The sequence below is a fragment of the Microtus oregoni genome, unplaced genomic scaffold (genome assembly GCF_018167655.1).
Source record: "Microtus oregoni isolate MIOR12 unplaced genomic scaffold, Mior012 000018F_ref0000195, whole genome shotgun sequence".
Classification (NCBI taxonomy): Eukaryota; Metazoa; Chordata; class Mammalia; order Rodentia; family Cricetidae; genus Microtus; species Microtus oregoni.
In genome coordinates this window covers 39,637,704-39,651,981 of record NW_024543077.1, presented here as the reverse complement: position 1 = coordinate 39,651,981, position 14,278 = coordinate 39,637,704, and the positions used below count along the sequence as shown (strand labels likewise).

Here is a 14,278-nt window from a genome sequence, read left to right as displayed (position 1 = left end):
GCATGGTGCTTTTATGTTATCCTCCCTCTCACATAGCCGGATTGCTTGGGCACCAGATCTGCATGCAGCAAAATTCAGACCAACACTGAGTCTCTCAGTCTCCTGTCCTGACCACTTAGATAAACTCAATCCAGTTTAATATTGATACTTCTGAATATTTGGAATTATTTATACTACTTAGAAGTCAGTTATTAAAAGAAGTGATGCAAATCTGACCTAAAGTTTCCATTTCCGAGGTGCACGGTCCTCGGGTCTCCCGCAGCGGCTGAGAGAACTCATGTCACTTGCTTTTCTCTTTTCTGTAAATGGATTTCCACATGGCTTTGCATGGTGATTTAACATCAAATCGCTGTAGATATTAATGTCTGTATTTACACTTAAATACATTTATGGAACAAATTGTCTTTTGCTTTAAGGATGCCTAATTTGAATTCATGTGAAGAAATGTAGCTAAAAAATATTTTTATTTTCTCAGGTACTATGTTAAGTAGAAGATTATGTTTGAATATATACATTTTGCTTTGGTAACCTGTATCTGAAAGTAGTATTTAGATTGTTCCCTAACATTTTACCTTAACTATCATGTTAATATCTATTTTATAGATTCAAGTTTTCTTTCAGTCTGGGAAAATGTTTTCAGTTTTTGAAAGAAGAAAACATTAATTTTGAGACTATTTGATCAGACCTTTCAGTAAGAGAATGGGGCTGTCTGGAAACTGCAGCCTCATTATATTGCACATGGTCCGCATCTCGCAGAACTCAGGAGGCAGAGGCAGGTGGATCTCTGTGAGTTCGAGGCCAGCCTGGTCTACAGAGCAAGTTCCAGGACAGCTAAGACTGTTAAACAGTGAAACCCTGTCTCGAAAGAAAAGAAAAAAGTAAACTGTTGGGAAATATAAAATACAGACAGTAGAAATATCCCTGCTGGCCCCCTTTGCCACCTCACAGTCAGTATATCCTTTATGCTGATTGACTTGGGAAATACGGAAATCAGTATGCAGGTGTGTCCATGAGACAAGACGGGATTGTAGAGTTACCAAAGCAACGTCGTGTTTTAGTTGAGTTGGCAAATTTAGTAGATAATAAAAAGAAATACATTAAAAAGCTATATAAATGCAGTTAGCTACCAAATAAATAATGCATTTTTATTGTAACTGAAAAGGCTTGGCCTGTAGGCCTGAATAACTTGGGACAGCTCTGGATAACTGGAGTTAGAAGAGAATTCCTGTTGTACAAAGGAGGAACGAGTTTTGCTTTAAAACCTGTAGATACAGTGACTTCAGATGGGTAGCAGTGTGGTTTTACAGTGCCGTGTTTTAGTTTTCTGTGTCTAGATGTTGACAGTTCACTAGTTAGCGCTTGCGGGTAGTTTCCCAAGATCAGGACATATAAAGATGAAGACGATGATCAGCGTGTTAATTCTGTGTGGAGGTTTGTGGCCCGAAGGTCATTACAGACGTAGTAACATCGATGAGAGCAGGTCAGTGCTTTGTGCCCATCCAGCTGTTGCTGAGTCTGTCTGGTTTCTTGTAGGTGCTGAGGGTCTCAATGGCGGAGAGGACTCTTTAAACGTGAACGATGCAGACGAGGGCTTCTCATCTGGGGCTTCCCTCAGCAGCCAGCCACATGGGACCAAAGCGTCGTCCTCGTCTCAGAGGGGAGGAAGCTTACGGAAAGTAGCCACCGGTCGATCCTCCAAAGATAAGGAAACCGCGTCTGCCGGCAAATCCAGTGAGAGCCCTCGCGATTCAGTAGTTCGCAGGCAGTTTGTACAGCCAGCAGATCTTAGTTTAGATTCAGTGGAGCTGACGCCGATGAAGAAACACCTGAGTCTGCCTGCCGGCCAGGTGGTGCCAAAAACCAATAGCTTAAGTCTAATTCGGACAGCCAGCGCTTCCTCGAGTAAATCGTTTGACTATGTAAACGGCAGTCAAGCCGGTACCAGCATCGGGGTCGGCACTGAGGGGGTGACTAACCTGGCAGCCACAAATGCCAATCGATACTCAGCCATCAGCCTCCAGGAAGACCGGCTAGGGCATGCTGGTGAAGGCAAGGAGCTCCTCAGCCCAGGAGCCCCCCTAACAAAGCAGTCTCGATCCCCGAGTTTCAATATGCAGCTGATATCCCAGGTGTAGTTCTGATGTCCCCCATCCGCTTACCTTTCAAACTGAACATTTCATTGTGCAGGACCCTTCATCCCACATTGTGATTTAGCCTAGGCATCTTCATACTGTATTTTGTATGGAAACAGCAATAAGGTTTTCTCTCCCCTTTCATTTCCTCCACCCATTCCTTGCAAATGTGTTTGTGAAGCTGTGTAAGATGTTTGCCTTTTCGACGCCTTCCTTTCTCCTTGGGTAACGTGCAATCCGTCGTAGGCTGATCGGGACTGAGGAGGTGGTAGAGGAAATGGTGTATGATCCCTATGAAGTGATCCTTCGGCTTTTGTTTAAAAACAAAACGGGTTTGTTCACATAATCTATGGAACTATGGAGATAACTGGATCATTTTTTTTCTCTCTCTTAACCAGGAGTGCCTCAGAGATTCTGCTATGACTTCAGACTTCTCTGAGTCTGTGCAATGTTATAGTCTTGAGAAGCACGGGGAAGGTGGTAGACTACTGCGGTGTTTCATTAAAACGAGGCTAGCTGCCCCCTTTCCTCGATCCCAAGATCATAAACGTTTAGTTATTGAGGCATTTAGTCAGCTTGTGAGCACCTCCACCGGAGGGGAAGGCTCCGAGTTGATTGTGTAATTAATGCACTTTCTCAATGGCTCTGTAGTCATCAACAACACGTCTTCCCTCTTCCCACAAGGACTTAGGGACATTTCTGCCCTTAAAGTTTGAACTAGCCAATCAGAGACTCCAAGGGGCATGCTCTATTTCCTGGGAATGATTGACACTTTCTTTGGTGCTGGGGTTTCGTGGGGGGAAGGGTGCTTTGTTTGGTTTGCGTGAGAGTGTAAGTGAGGTGAGGTTGTAACTGTTTCCTTCTCTTCCTGTGTGAGCTGATGATGACTGAAGTAGGAACCGTGCGTCTTCAGGTAAAGAGGGGGATTTCTCGGTCCACGTTCTGTGACGTCAGGCTGTCGGAGAATCCCTTTCAGCTGCTTCCCAGATGTACCTAAATTCAGTCAGATAGTGGATGATAAAGAAGCCTAAAGTCCTGAGATCGTACGCTCCGAGGACATGCATCAGGGACAGAAAACTGGCTGAAAACACTGATGCTTCAATGTGACACATTTTTATAGAGCGTTTCTACCCGAGGGTACTGACTTGATTTCTCCACAAGGACCACACTGCCTTTGCGTTTAATGCAATTTGTGTATCTTCTGATTATCTGCAAAGTTTCTCGTTTTTATAAAACTTTGAAATCATGCCAGTAAGCTCGATGTTGAATGTATGTCAGTAGCGTTTGGTGACTGCTAAGAGGTTACAAGAATGCATTATTGGCTCAGTTCTTTTGTGTGATTTGGTTGGGAAAGACTTTCTTACAATCTCTTCTGGGTCTCAGGCTTTGTTTGAAAAAGAAGGGAATGTACTGGGATTTTGAAAATCAGTATTGTGTCTTCATCTGCTGTCCATCTCAAAACCATGAGTTACACATACCCTTGTACGTGTAGACATTTCATGTGTCGTTGTGAAAGAAAAATATACTGCCTTTATTGAAAGCAAGTGTTCTCTTAATTGACAGAATTGTTTTATCTCCGTTTACGGTAGAATTTGATAAATTAACCAGGAAAACACCTCTCTTTTTTTCCGCACCACGACTTTTGGAAGAGTCGTCTGTCTGTGTGTCTGTTAGACTATCCCTGATTGGATCTGATGGTCTACAAAATGGAAAACTAGAGCCTCAGCGGTTATTCACATCATTGCCATGATTTATTGGTTTTTACGATATGATATGCAGCTATCACAGACACATTTCAGTCCCGTTTCTACTCATTTCACTGATGTTGTATAAACTAGAAAATTATAAAGCAGTGGAAACTGGAGAAGTAAACTTTTCCTAACATTCTAAACAGACGAGGTTTCTAGTGCATGAAGGATGGTGTCCTTCACAGTCGGCAGCACGCGTGTGGAAGGTGTCCTTCACGGTCGGCAGCACGCGTGTGGAAGGTGTCCTTCACGGTACGGCAGCACGCGTGTGGAAGGTGTCCGTCACGGTCAGCAGCACACGTGTGGAAGGTGTCGGTCACCGTACGGCAACACGCGTGTGGAAGGTTTCGAAGGTGTCGGTCACGGTACGGCAGCACGCGTGTGGAAGGTGTCCTTCACAATCGGCAGCACGCGTGTGGAAGGTGTCGGTCACGGTTGGCAGCACGCGTGTGGAAGGTGTCCCTCACGGTCAGCAGCACACGTGTGGAAGGTGTCGGTCACGGTACGGCAGCACACGTGTGGAAGGTGTCCGTCACGGTACGGCAGCACGCGTGTGGAAGGTGTCCGTCACGGTACGGCAGCACGCGTGTGGAAGGTGTCCGTCACCGTACGGCAACATGCGTGTGGAAGGTGTCCCTCACGGTACGGCAGCACGCGTGTGGAAGGTGTCGGTCACGGTACGGCAGCACGCGTGTGGAAGGTGTCGGTCACGGTACGGCAGCACGCGTGTGGAAGGTGTCGGTCACGGTATGGCAGCACGCGTGTGGAAGGTGTCGGTCACCGTACGGCAGCACGCGTGTGGAAGGTGTCGGTCACGGTATGGCAGCACGCGTGTGGAAGGTGTCGGTCACGGTCGGCAGCATGAGTGTGGAAGGTGTCGGTCACAGTACGGCAGCACGCGTGTGGAAGGTGTCGGTCACGGTCGGCAGCATGAGTGTGGAAGGTGTCGGTCACAGTACGGCAACACGCATGTGGAAGGTGTCCCTCATGGTACGGCAGCACGTGTGTGGAAGGTGTCCCTCACGGTACGGCAGCACGCGTGTGGAAGGTGTCCCTCACGGTACGGCAGCATGCACTTGGTTATGTAAGAGGCTCGTGGACCCAAGTGCACATATGTTGGCATCTAAATCAAGCATTTTAATTAAAGCACAAAAGAATACCAAAAAATTTGAAATCATAGCATAAACTGTAGTAAATACAAGAAAATGTCTTTTAATTAGAAATATTATAACTGTAATGTTGGTTTTAAGATATTTTCCAAGTGTGTGATGGCACATGCACTTAGTCCCAGCCCTCTGAGTTCAAGGTCACCCTGGTCTATAGAGTGAGTTCCAGGACAGCCAGGGCTACACAGAGAAAACCCTGTCATGCAAAACCAAAAGGAAAAAAAAAAGTTCATCTTACAAGACTTTCATTTATTGCTATGTATATTTTACATATGCATATATGTGACCCTGTAACATTTGAATCCTGTCCTTTGAGCTGTGATTTGGTCTCAGTAAAGAAATCCTCATTTACACTTTATAGCCATGGTCTTAGGTAATAGTTCAAATGAAATAAGTTTTCTAAGACTCTTTCTAACTGCTGTGCTTCCAGCATCTGATTTAAATGGTTTTTGTTCAGTTATACAGCACCCGTTACACGTCAGCCAGAAGTGCCCATTCTTTATCTTTAACAACCTCCCTTTGCTGCTTCCCGACTTCCATGAAGCTTCGTCCCACTAAGAGAAAAAACGGTCGGAGCCATCTGCGCCAGGTCAGATTACAGAGTTGAGCACCTGAAGGTTTGGGAGTTCTTCTGTGTGACTTTAACTACTAATAAGAAAACTAAAATGTACAGCAGAAAGGTAACTTAGAAGTAAGGCTTTAAAATATGAAAATATATTAAGAAGCCAAGGAGGTAATAAAGTCTTGTTCCTTTACTAACACCCTCCGGTTTCCAGCTTGCTGTTCGGTGCCTTCTAGTGCAGATCAGAATTGCTGCATTAGGAGAAACCCAGGGGATGACCTAGCTGCTCTCTCGGCCATACACACACCTTCACCGTCAGAGGCTGTGAAGTAAGGTCCAGCCATTCTCAAACCTTGGCCCTGGTCAACAGCATAGCCACACCCCGATGCCTCTTGTTACCCATACTTGGTAAATGTATATACGGATACTTTTCCGTTTCTGCGATTCCTCAGTTTCTGGTCTAGCAGTTGGTGAACACATTAAGGAAAGTATTAATTCCAGGGAAAAAAATGTAAAATAACATAGATGGGGATGTAGTGCTCAAACATAGACACCTGTGCAGCACGTTATTCTCTTCTGATTTATGCCTTATGAGTTCTCTGCCACACAGCAGTGACATACTGCCATGTTATTTGTATTTGTGGGGATTTGTTTGTTATAAAATAAACCCAACGGAATGACATTGATCAGTGTTGTAACAGTTTGAAAGTGAGTTTGAATCAGCCCGTTTTCAGTCACCAAGGACACACACTCTGGAGGGAAGCAAAGTAAAGAGAAACTCGATCCCATTCAGTCCTAAGCCGGAGAGACGCTGTTCCTTACTGTGCTTATGATTCCATGAGCAGTGGCCTCTGCCACTAATAACATAAACTGTATGAAAGCAGCCCTGTGTAACCTCAGTGTCTGCAACCTGAAGTCTAAATTCCGTTCAGTAACTTTAAGCTTCCTGGATTTATCAGACACCAGGATACTGAGGAGAACTTCTCCAGGTTGCTTTTGTTTGCACTGTTTCCGTGAGCACCCTGATGCAGTGGTGTGTCTTCCCCACCTTGTTTCGTGCGGTTCCTTTGGTCCATTTTTGAGGACTTCAGTTGTCGATAACCGACAGTCTCATCTAATTCACCGCATGTTTATAAATAAAAATACTAGTTTTTGTCTTTATGGGTAGGATAGCACACTGTAAAACACTGAGAAGGAGGATCACTCCATTTCTGAACTTGGATTATATTATAAAGGGGTTTCTTAACCAAAAAGCTTAGTATTTCAATTATATATTGTTTTTCCATTTAAAAAGAATAGAATGTCATACTGGTGATTAGAAACTGCACAGGACTCTCTGAGTGGCTTTTCTGCACTGGGGTTATACGATGCCGTTGGAGCAAGAGGCTCTTCTCTTTTGAGCTGAATGCCCACTGTTGTTCCATCACCAAGTTGGGTGAGACACTTATTGAAATATTTTAATTTTCTTAAAGTGGTTTGCAAGAATAAGTGATTTGAAAACCAGCAATTGACAGCTTAACCTCTTAAAAATAGAGTATTTGCCAGATTGAATAAACATGAAATACAGTGTAAAATAATATTAATAAAATCCTGAGTCATCAGACTGGTACAATTTCCCATGCTAATGTGTTGAGACAACCTTTAGTATCGTTTGTGCTGTGTGAATCTAACAGGTAGCATCACCCTGGTACTGTACTGCAGAGAACCTACTGGTCATGGAGGAGGAACAGCCCCGCCTCCTTGTCTAACCCTGACCACACACCACAAAGTCTTGCTTCTTCCCCGCCCCCTCTCCTGGCAGTATTTTTGTAACATTAGACATTTGTCCTATGAGAAGTATATACAAGACCAAATTCAGGATACAGTTTTGCAGAAATGTAGGAGGACATGAAGTAACGGGCAGAAATGAGAGTAACAATTCAGAAATGAGAGTAACAATTCAGAAATGAGAGTAACAATTCAGAAACGAGAGTAACAGTTCAGAAACGAGAGTAACAGTTCAGAGACGAGAGTAACAGTTCAGAGACGAGAGTAACAGTTCAGAGACGAGAGTAACAGTTCAGAGACGAGAGTAACAGTTCAGAAACGAGAGTAAAGAGCTAGTTCCAGGACAGGCTCCAAAACCACATAGAAACCTTGTCTCGAAAAATAAAAAAATAAAAACAGAAACGAGAGTAACAGTTCAGAGACGAGAGTTCCTATGTGGGTTTTGCTTCTGAACGTGAAGAAGATGGGTTTGTGATGTTTACAGACTGAGACATACTCATATGTCTGATATCATATTACTACATTTAATAGGGTTTACCAAAAGAGTAGACTCAAGTGTATCGTAAGGTATAAATGAGTCTGTTTTAAAAACTGTGTACCTGGGGGGCTGGAGAGATGGCTCAGAGGGTAAAAGCATTGCCTGCTCTTCCAAAGATCCTGAGTTCAATTCCCAGCATCCACATGGTGGCTCACAACCATCTGCAATGAGGTCCGGTGCCCTCTTCTGGCCTGCAGGCATACACACAGACAGAATAATGTATACATAATAAATAAATAAATATTTTTTTAAAGTTGTGTACCTGAAGGTAGGCTAATAGATCTTTGTATGTACAGAGAGAACTGCACCCAATTGGATGATCTGTCCCCATCCACAGAGTTGCTATGTGGCTTGCTGTACTCGAGTGTAACAGTTCAGTGTTGGTCTTATCAGGAGATGTTTTTATGTCTTCATCAGTTACAAAATTTACCAAAGAAAATGCTACCAAAATTATTTTCAGAATGTCTATTAAGTAACTTAGCTCCTTTAATGCAATTGCTTTCTCACACCAAAGGGAACAAGTATACATGATTTGAACTGGGAGACACAAATACAGTAACAGACGTACAGGATTGTGTTTATCCTTACATCAGTAAGATGTCAGTGCTCCAATAACAGTACCAATTAGAGAATAACTTGTATTCCTTATGACATATTAAAATTAAGGATTTGGCTTGTCAGTTTTATTATGGATTGTTTAGGTGAATTATAGGGAAACTTACTGAAGGGTGCTCCTGAGTGGGCAGAGGCGTTTGTTTCTGGTGTTATTATTAGCTGAACTAATGATTGATTCACATTGATTTTTGTACATGTCCACTCTTGAAAACATAATTGGCTTAAAGGAAGCTAAAACATCTGTAAAAGACGTAGGCCAAAAAGATCTAAAGGGTTTAATCTGTGTAATGATTTATTAAATCATGAAACACAGTTTTTTTTGAAACTGCTATTCCAAACAAGTCCTTTTATTATAGTTAATAAATATTGGATGGGGCATGGTGGCACAGGCCAGAGGCAGAGGCAGACAGTTGTCCGTGAGTTCAAGGCCAGCCTGGTACTGGTGGTGAATTCCAGAGTAGCCAGGGCTAATGAAATCCTATCTGAATAAAAACAAACAAGAATGTGTCGCTTCTCAGACGAGAAGATTGGCTTTCAGATAACGACAGACTGATAATGGTTTGGGTTTTTAATTATCCTTTCTAAATAGAAGCAAAGATATGAAAGATGCTCCATGTGATGTTAGCAATGTTTGAAGTCAGTGTGTTTACATTGTAGCAATGTTTGAAGTCTGTGTTTACATTGTATCTTTAGGTTCTTCTAAAATTAGGCAGGCTTTATTAAATTCTGTTTAAAATTGGCTAAAAGAAACCATCTTAGCAGTGCAAGGGTTTTATTGCCTTGGCTGTATGTAATGTGACTTCTGTAACAGGCAAACAAAATACCCTGCTTTTATTATTTGTTTCATAAGAGGATATTTAGATCAACTTCTTGTTGTTGTTTTTAACTAACATCAATCTGTAGCTTTGTGTAAACTTCCCCAACATTGGTGGGATTCTGCTGCTGAAACTACTGGACAGACATATAAAAAGTATGATCGTTCCTGACGAGTGTCCTTTCAACCTAGGACAAAAAAAATCTTTTTTTTCCCCCAGAGCTGAAGAAAAAAAATAAACGCACATCTAAAATCATATGTATTGGTGCATGTGAGCCATTAGCCTGTCTGACCGGATGGATTCATGCTGTTGGTTGTTGAACTGTGAAATGTGGTCACTGTTGAACTTGTAAATATCGGCCAGAGATGAAAGAATATTTTAAGTTATTGTAAATAAAGATGTAAAAAATTCAGTATCAATCTGCGGTGCAGAAATGTAACATCTCAGATGTTAAATATTGTGTCTCTTGAGGGATGTGTCATGTCTCCCTTGATGTATCTAGCTACATTGAGAATGTAAATTTTCTTTTGTACAGCTGTAAAAATACAGCTCTATTTGGCTTTTAAGTGGATTTCCTTGAGTTGATTTTATCTTACCGTAGTTTTATAGTTCACCACAGTCCTTCTCGCTGTATTTTAAATGCCATTTTACTCACGTGTGTGTGAATTTGTTTTATGTGTAGACCAGGCTGACATGTAACTCGGAGACCTACCTACCTCTGCCTCCCATGTGCTGGCATTAAAACCATACACCATCACACCTGCTAGGTATATCTGAATTTTTAATATATATCTTATTAGAGTAAGGCAATACATTAAAGTTATATGACACCAGGAAATGACACAGACAAAAACTGGTGGTGCACATATCTATAACCAGAGATAAACTGTGGTGTGTTGGCACACATCTATAACCAGAGATAAACTGTGGTGTGGTGCACACGTCTATAACCAGAGATAAACTGTGGTGTGGTGCACACGTCTATAACCAGAGATAAACTGTGGTGTGGTGGCACGCATCTATAACCAGAGATAAACTGTGGTGTGGTGGCACACATCTATAACCAGATAAACTGTGGTGTGGTGCACACATCTATAACCAGAGATAAACTGTGGTGTGTTGGTACACATCTATAACCAGAGATAAACTGTGGTGTGGTGGCACGCATCTATAACCAGAGATAAACTGTGGTGTGGTGGCACATATCTATAACCAGATAAACTGGGAGGCTAAGGCAGGAGGATTGCTGTCAGGTCAGCCTGGGCTATAGAATGAGAAAGCTTCTTTCAAAGCCAGGTGAGAGCCAACAAAGAAGCCCCCAGACCTGATGGCCTGAGTCTAACCACTGGGACTCACATGCTGGAAGTTTTACTGTGGCCTCCACACCCACAGACATGATGAATAGTTTTTCAATTGTAAAAGCAGACGTGAAATTGGTTCATTAAATATATAGGATAATGATACATTTCTTTATGCTAATTGTAAGGACACAAATTTAACACTAAAATAACCAAATGTAAGGAGATCAAAGCTTTAAGATTAAACAGATTATCCAGGCAGTGGTGGCACACACCTTTAATGCCAGCAGAGACAGGCAGATTGAGTTTGAGGCCACCTGGTCTACAGTGAAATTTCCAGGACAGCCTGGGCAGTTACACAGAGAAACCCTGTCTCAAAAAACAAACAAAGCCGGGCGGTGGTGGCTCAGTCTTTAGTCCCAGCATGGGAGGCAGAGGCAGGCGGATCTCTGTGAGTTTGAGGCCAGCCTGGTCTACAAGAGCTAGTTCCAGGACAGGCACCAAAGCTACAGAGAAACCCTGTCTTGAAACCCCCCCCCCAAAAAAAACCCAGGTATATACAAATTTAAAGTATCTGAGACTTGTTTTCTTAGTCTGGAAGAAGGTACAATGAACAGAGCTCAATAGGACTGCTTAAAACATTTTTCTTTAGAGTAAGGGCATGGACACAAACACACAGTTGGATTTAAGTTACACACACACTTACACACATACAGAGCTAAAGCTAGCTTATATTCACACAGGGTTAAATCCAAAGTCACATGCACACACACACACACACACACACATACACACATTAAACAGGAGCTGAGCAAAATATAAATAAAAGGAAAACCCGTGTGTGTTGACAGAGAGGAAGCTGACTTTTCTATCTCTGACTCACACATGGTAGCAGAGAGAGAGGGGGAGAGAGAGGAGAATCAAAGACGCCATTGAATGAGAAAGCAGAGCCCTTGCAGGAAGAAGGGAACAGATCAGCTGCAGGCGGAGCGGGCAGATGGGTGGGGTTCCTGCAAGCCAGAAGGGCAGACGAGAGAGCCAACAGGCAGCAGATGGCAGGCAGGCGGGTGGGTGGGTGGAGTCCCTGCGTGAAATGAATGCCTCAGTGGGCTCTTTCAAGGCAGACTGTCACGCAAACAACGTCAGATGCAACAGAGTCAGTGTAAAAGGTTAGAGACCAAGGAAAGACCGTGAACTGGCTCTGCCTAGTGGGCATTTTTAAAAACATAGCTAATGGCATAAAGGCGGCTGGTGACAGGTAGTGACATTACTGCCCTGGCAGTGGGGGAGGGGGCAGCTGTTGCAGGTGCTGCTTGCTTAGAGGCAGAGTTGCACAGTCTGCAGCACCTCCCTGTCCCGGTTGCCACCAAGGGCTGAGTGGCCCAAGGGTGACTTCTTATGTGAACACTCGTAGTAAAGATGCCAAATAGGTCACTTTACCTGTCCTATTCGCCCTTAGTCAAGATGGCAGGATTTGCATGGTCACTCTTATAGCAAAGATGGTGTTTAGGCTATCTGCCCTGCCCTTAGCCAAGATGGTGCCTTCCCTGTAATCGATAGAGACTGAGAGATACTGGGAGAGTTTGGCAGCCAGCCTCCATTTTTTTGTTGTTGTTGTTGTTGTTGATGATGATGTTGTTTAAGATTTTGTTGGAGCCCACTCTGACAGAAATCAGCAAGGGGTACCTGGGAGGGGGCGTGAGATGATAGGAATAGCAGATTAAGAGAAATGAAGACAGAAACATAGGACAAACCTAGAGGACTGAAGAGAATACCAAACAGCCCCGAGTTTATTTCTCAGCCATCATATATACTAATTCCAGGCAAAAGGCAAAACAAAGCGACTTGGAGTCAGCTAACCCCTTCCCTGCACTGTCCTAGGGAGGAAGCTCAAGCGGGTGCCTCATCTCATCCAGCTAAGCAGCTTCTCATCTCTAGTGAGGAGTGCCTCATGGTGTATGCCAGCCCAAATCTTAATAGAAACATGTGCTCTTTCATCTGGACAAAAATGTTCATTTTCTGGACTGACACAGACATTCCTCACAGCCCTCAAAGTTACTGGAAAAAGCAGAGCAGGCAAACTTGAACTCAAGTGACTTCTTGAAGTCAGAATGGACTCCAGATGGAAACTGAGTCCACACGTGGACTCCCACAAGATTTATTTATTTTATGATTACAAGTGCTCTGTCTGCCCTGAAGAGGGCATCCCATCTCACTACAGATGGTTGTGAGCCACTAGGATGTAGTTGCTGGAAATTGAACTCGGAACCTTTGGAATAGCTGCCAGTGGTGTTAATTTCTTAGCCATCTCTCAAGTTCCTTTTGGTTTTGTTTGTTTTGGTGCCCTCCCCTACAGGGTTTCTCTGTATAACTGTCCTAGCTGTCCCGGAATTCACTCTGAAGACCAGGCTGGCCTCAGTCAGACACACTGAGATCCATCTGCCTCTGCCTCCTGAGTGTGGGGATCAAAGGTGAGCACCACCCCACCCCTACCAGCCTCCACTTTGCTATATTAAAAAGGTGCTGCAGCCTTCTCTTCCAGGGTTTGAGGCTCAACGGTTTGCCCACCCATTTTCACTATTCCTGGAAAACTTCTGCTCACTCTTTCGACTTATTCAGGATGTAGGTTTCAGTTTAAAGGGAACTTTAAACTTTCCTTTAAGGAAAGTGTTCCTGATTCCTTTGGGCCTTTTAATTAGAGACTCCTGTGGTCCAGTGTTAAGGACATAACTTGTAACTGAGAAACCCTTTGGTGTGACTTGGAAGAACGTAACGCCTGTGAGACAGACGTTTGCCACCTGAGAGCTCTGATAAGAGCGAGAATCAGGCCACTTAGCAGCCCAGCTACTAACCTAGCCAAGGATCGGCCTTGATATGATTAAAAAATAACAAAAACCCAACTAACCCTAAGGTGCTTTGACGTGATAGCAACCAGCCACAAGTTGTGAGCCCTGGTGCCCCAAAGCCCAAGCCCCGTGAAATGATACAAAGATTGAAACTTTGTGAGCATTCTTAAGGACCACACTGCCATGTTCCCGTTCCCTAGACACCTCGTCTCATTTCTAGCCTGGGTGTTGATACCCCCATCACCAAAAGGACTTGAGACTGCATTGCCCTGGCCTCAGAGATGGGTTGGACTTACGACACTGTCTCTGGGCCCTACAGTCCTGCCTGTCATTGCCAGTCCTTGGCCTCTGCTCTCAATGGCTTCCCGAATCATCACCCGTGTCCAGTGTCAGCTTCCTAGCCTGCAAGCCTCCAGGGCCTCCTTACTGGAGAACATTTCCCAGTGGAACCAGCGTCAGCATCTCTGTCCAAACTGTTCCCAGCTTGGAGAGATGTCCGTTTAACTTTTATAGTAACATGACGTCATAAGAAATGTCTGTGTGGATGGGTGGTGGTGATGCTTTCCTTTAACTCCAGCAAGCAAAGGTAGGTGGATCTTTGAGTTCAGTGCCAGCCTGGTCCATGGAGAGAGTTCTGGGACAGCCAGGGCTACACTGTGAAACACTGTCTTGGAAAACAAACAAACAAAAATAAATATATAAAGTTTGGGTGAATAAACCAAACGAATCTGAAAGAGAAATCTTGTGCAGACATTATGTTCACAGAAGCCAAAATAAACAGTTAGTTAATG

The 14,278-nt window shown here is 43.7% G+C and overlaps 1 protein-coding gene across 3 annotated transcripts in view; it reads left to right on the top strand.

The window, feature by feature from the left end:
* LOC121458869 (protein FAM126B-like) overlaps nt 1-9,755 on the top strand; it is a 56,841-nt gene extending 47,086 nt beyond the window's left edge. For all 3 annotated transcript variants that reach the window (XM_041668202.1, XM_041668200.1, XM_041668203.1), the window contains one exon: nt 1,534-9,755. In XM_041668202.1, the coding sequence (XP_041524136.1) occupies nt 1,534-2,135 (602 nt within the window). In that variant the 3' untranslated portion in view covers nt 2,136-9,755. The remainder of the gene's footprint in view (nt 1-1,533) is intronic.
* The last annotated feature ends 4,523 nt before the right edge of the window (nt 9,756-14,278 follow it).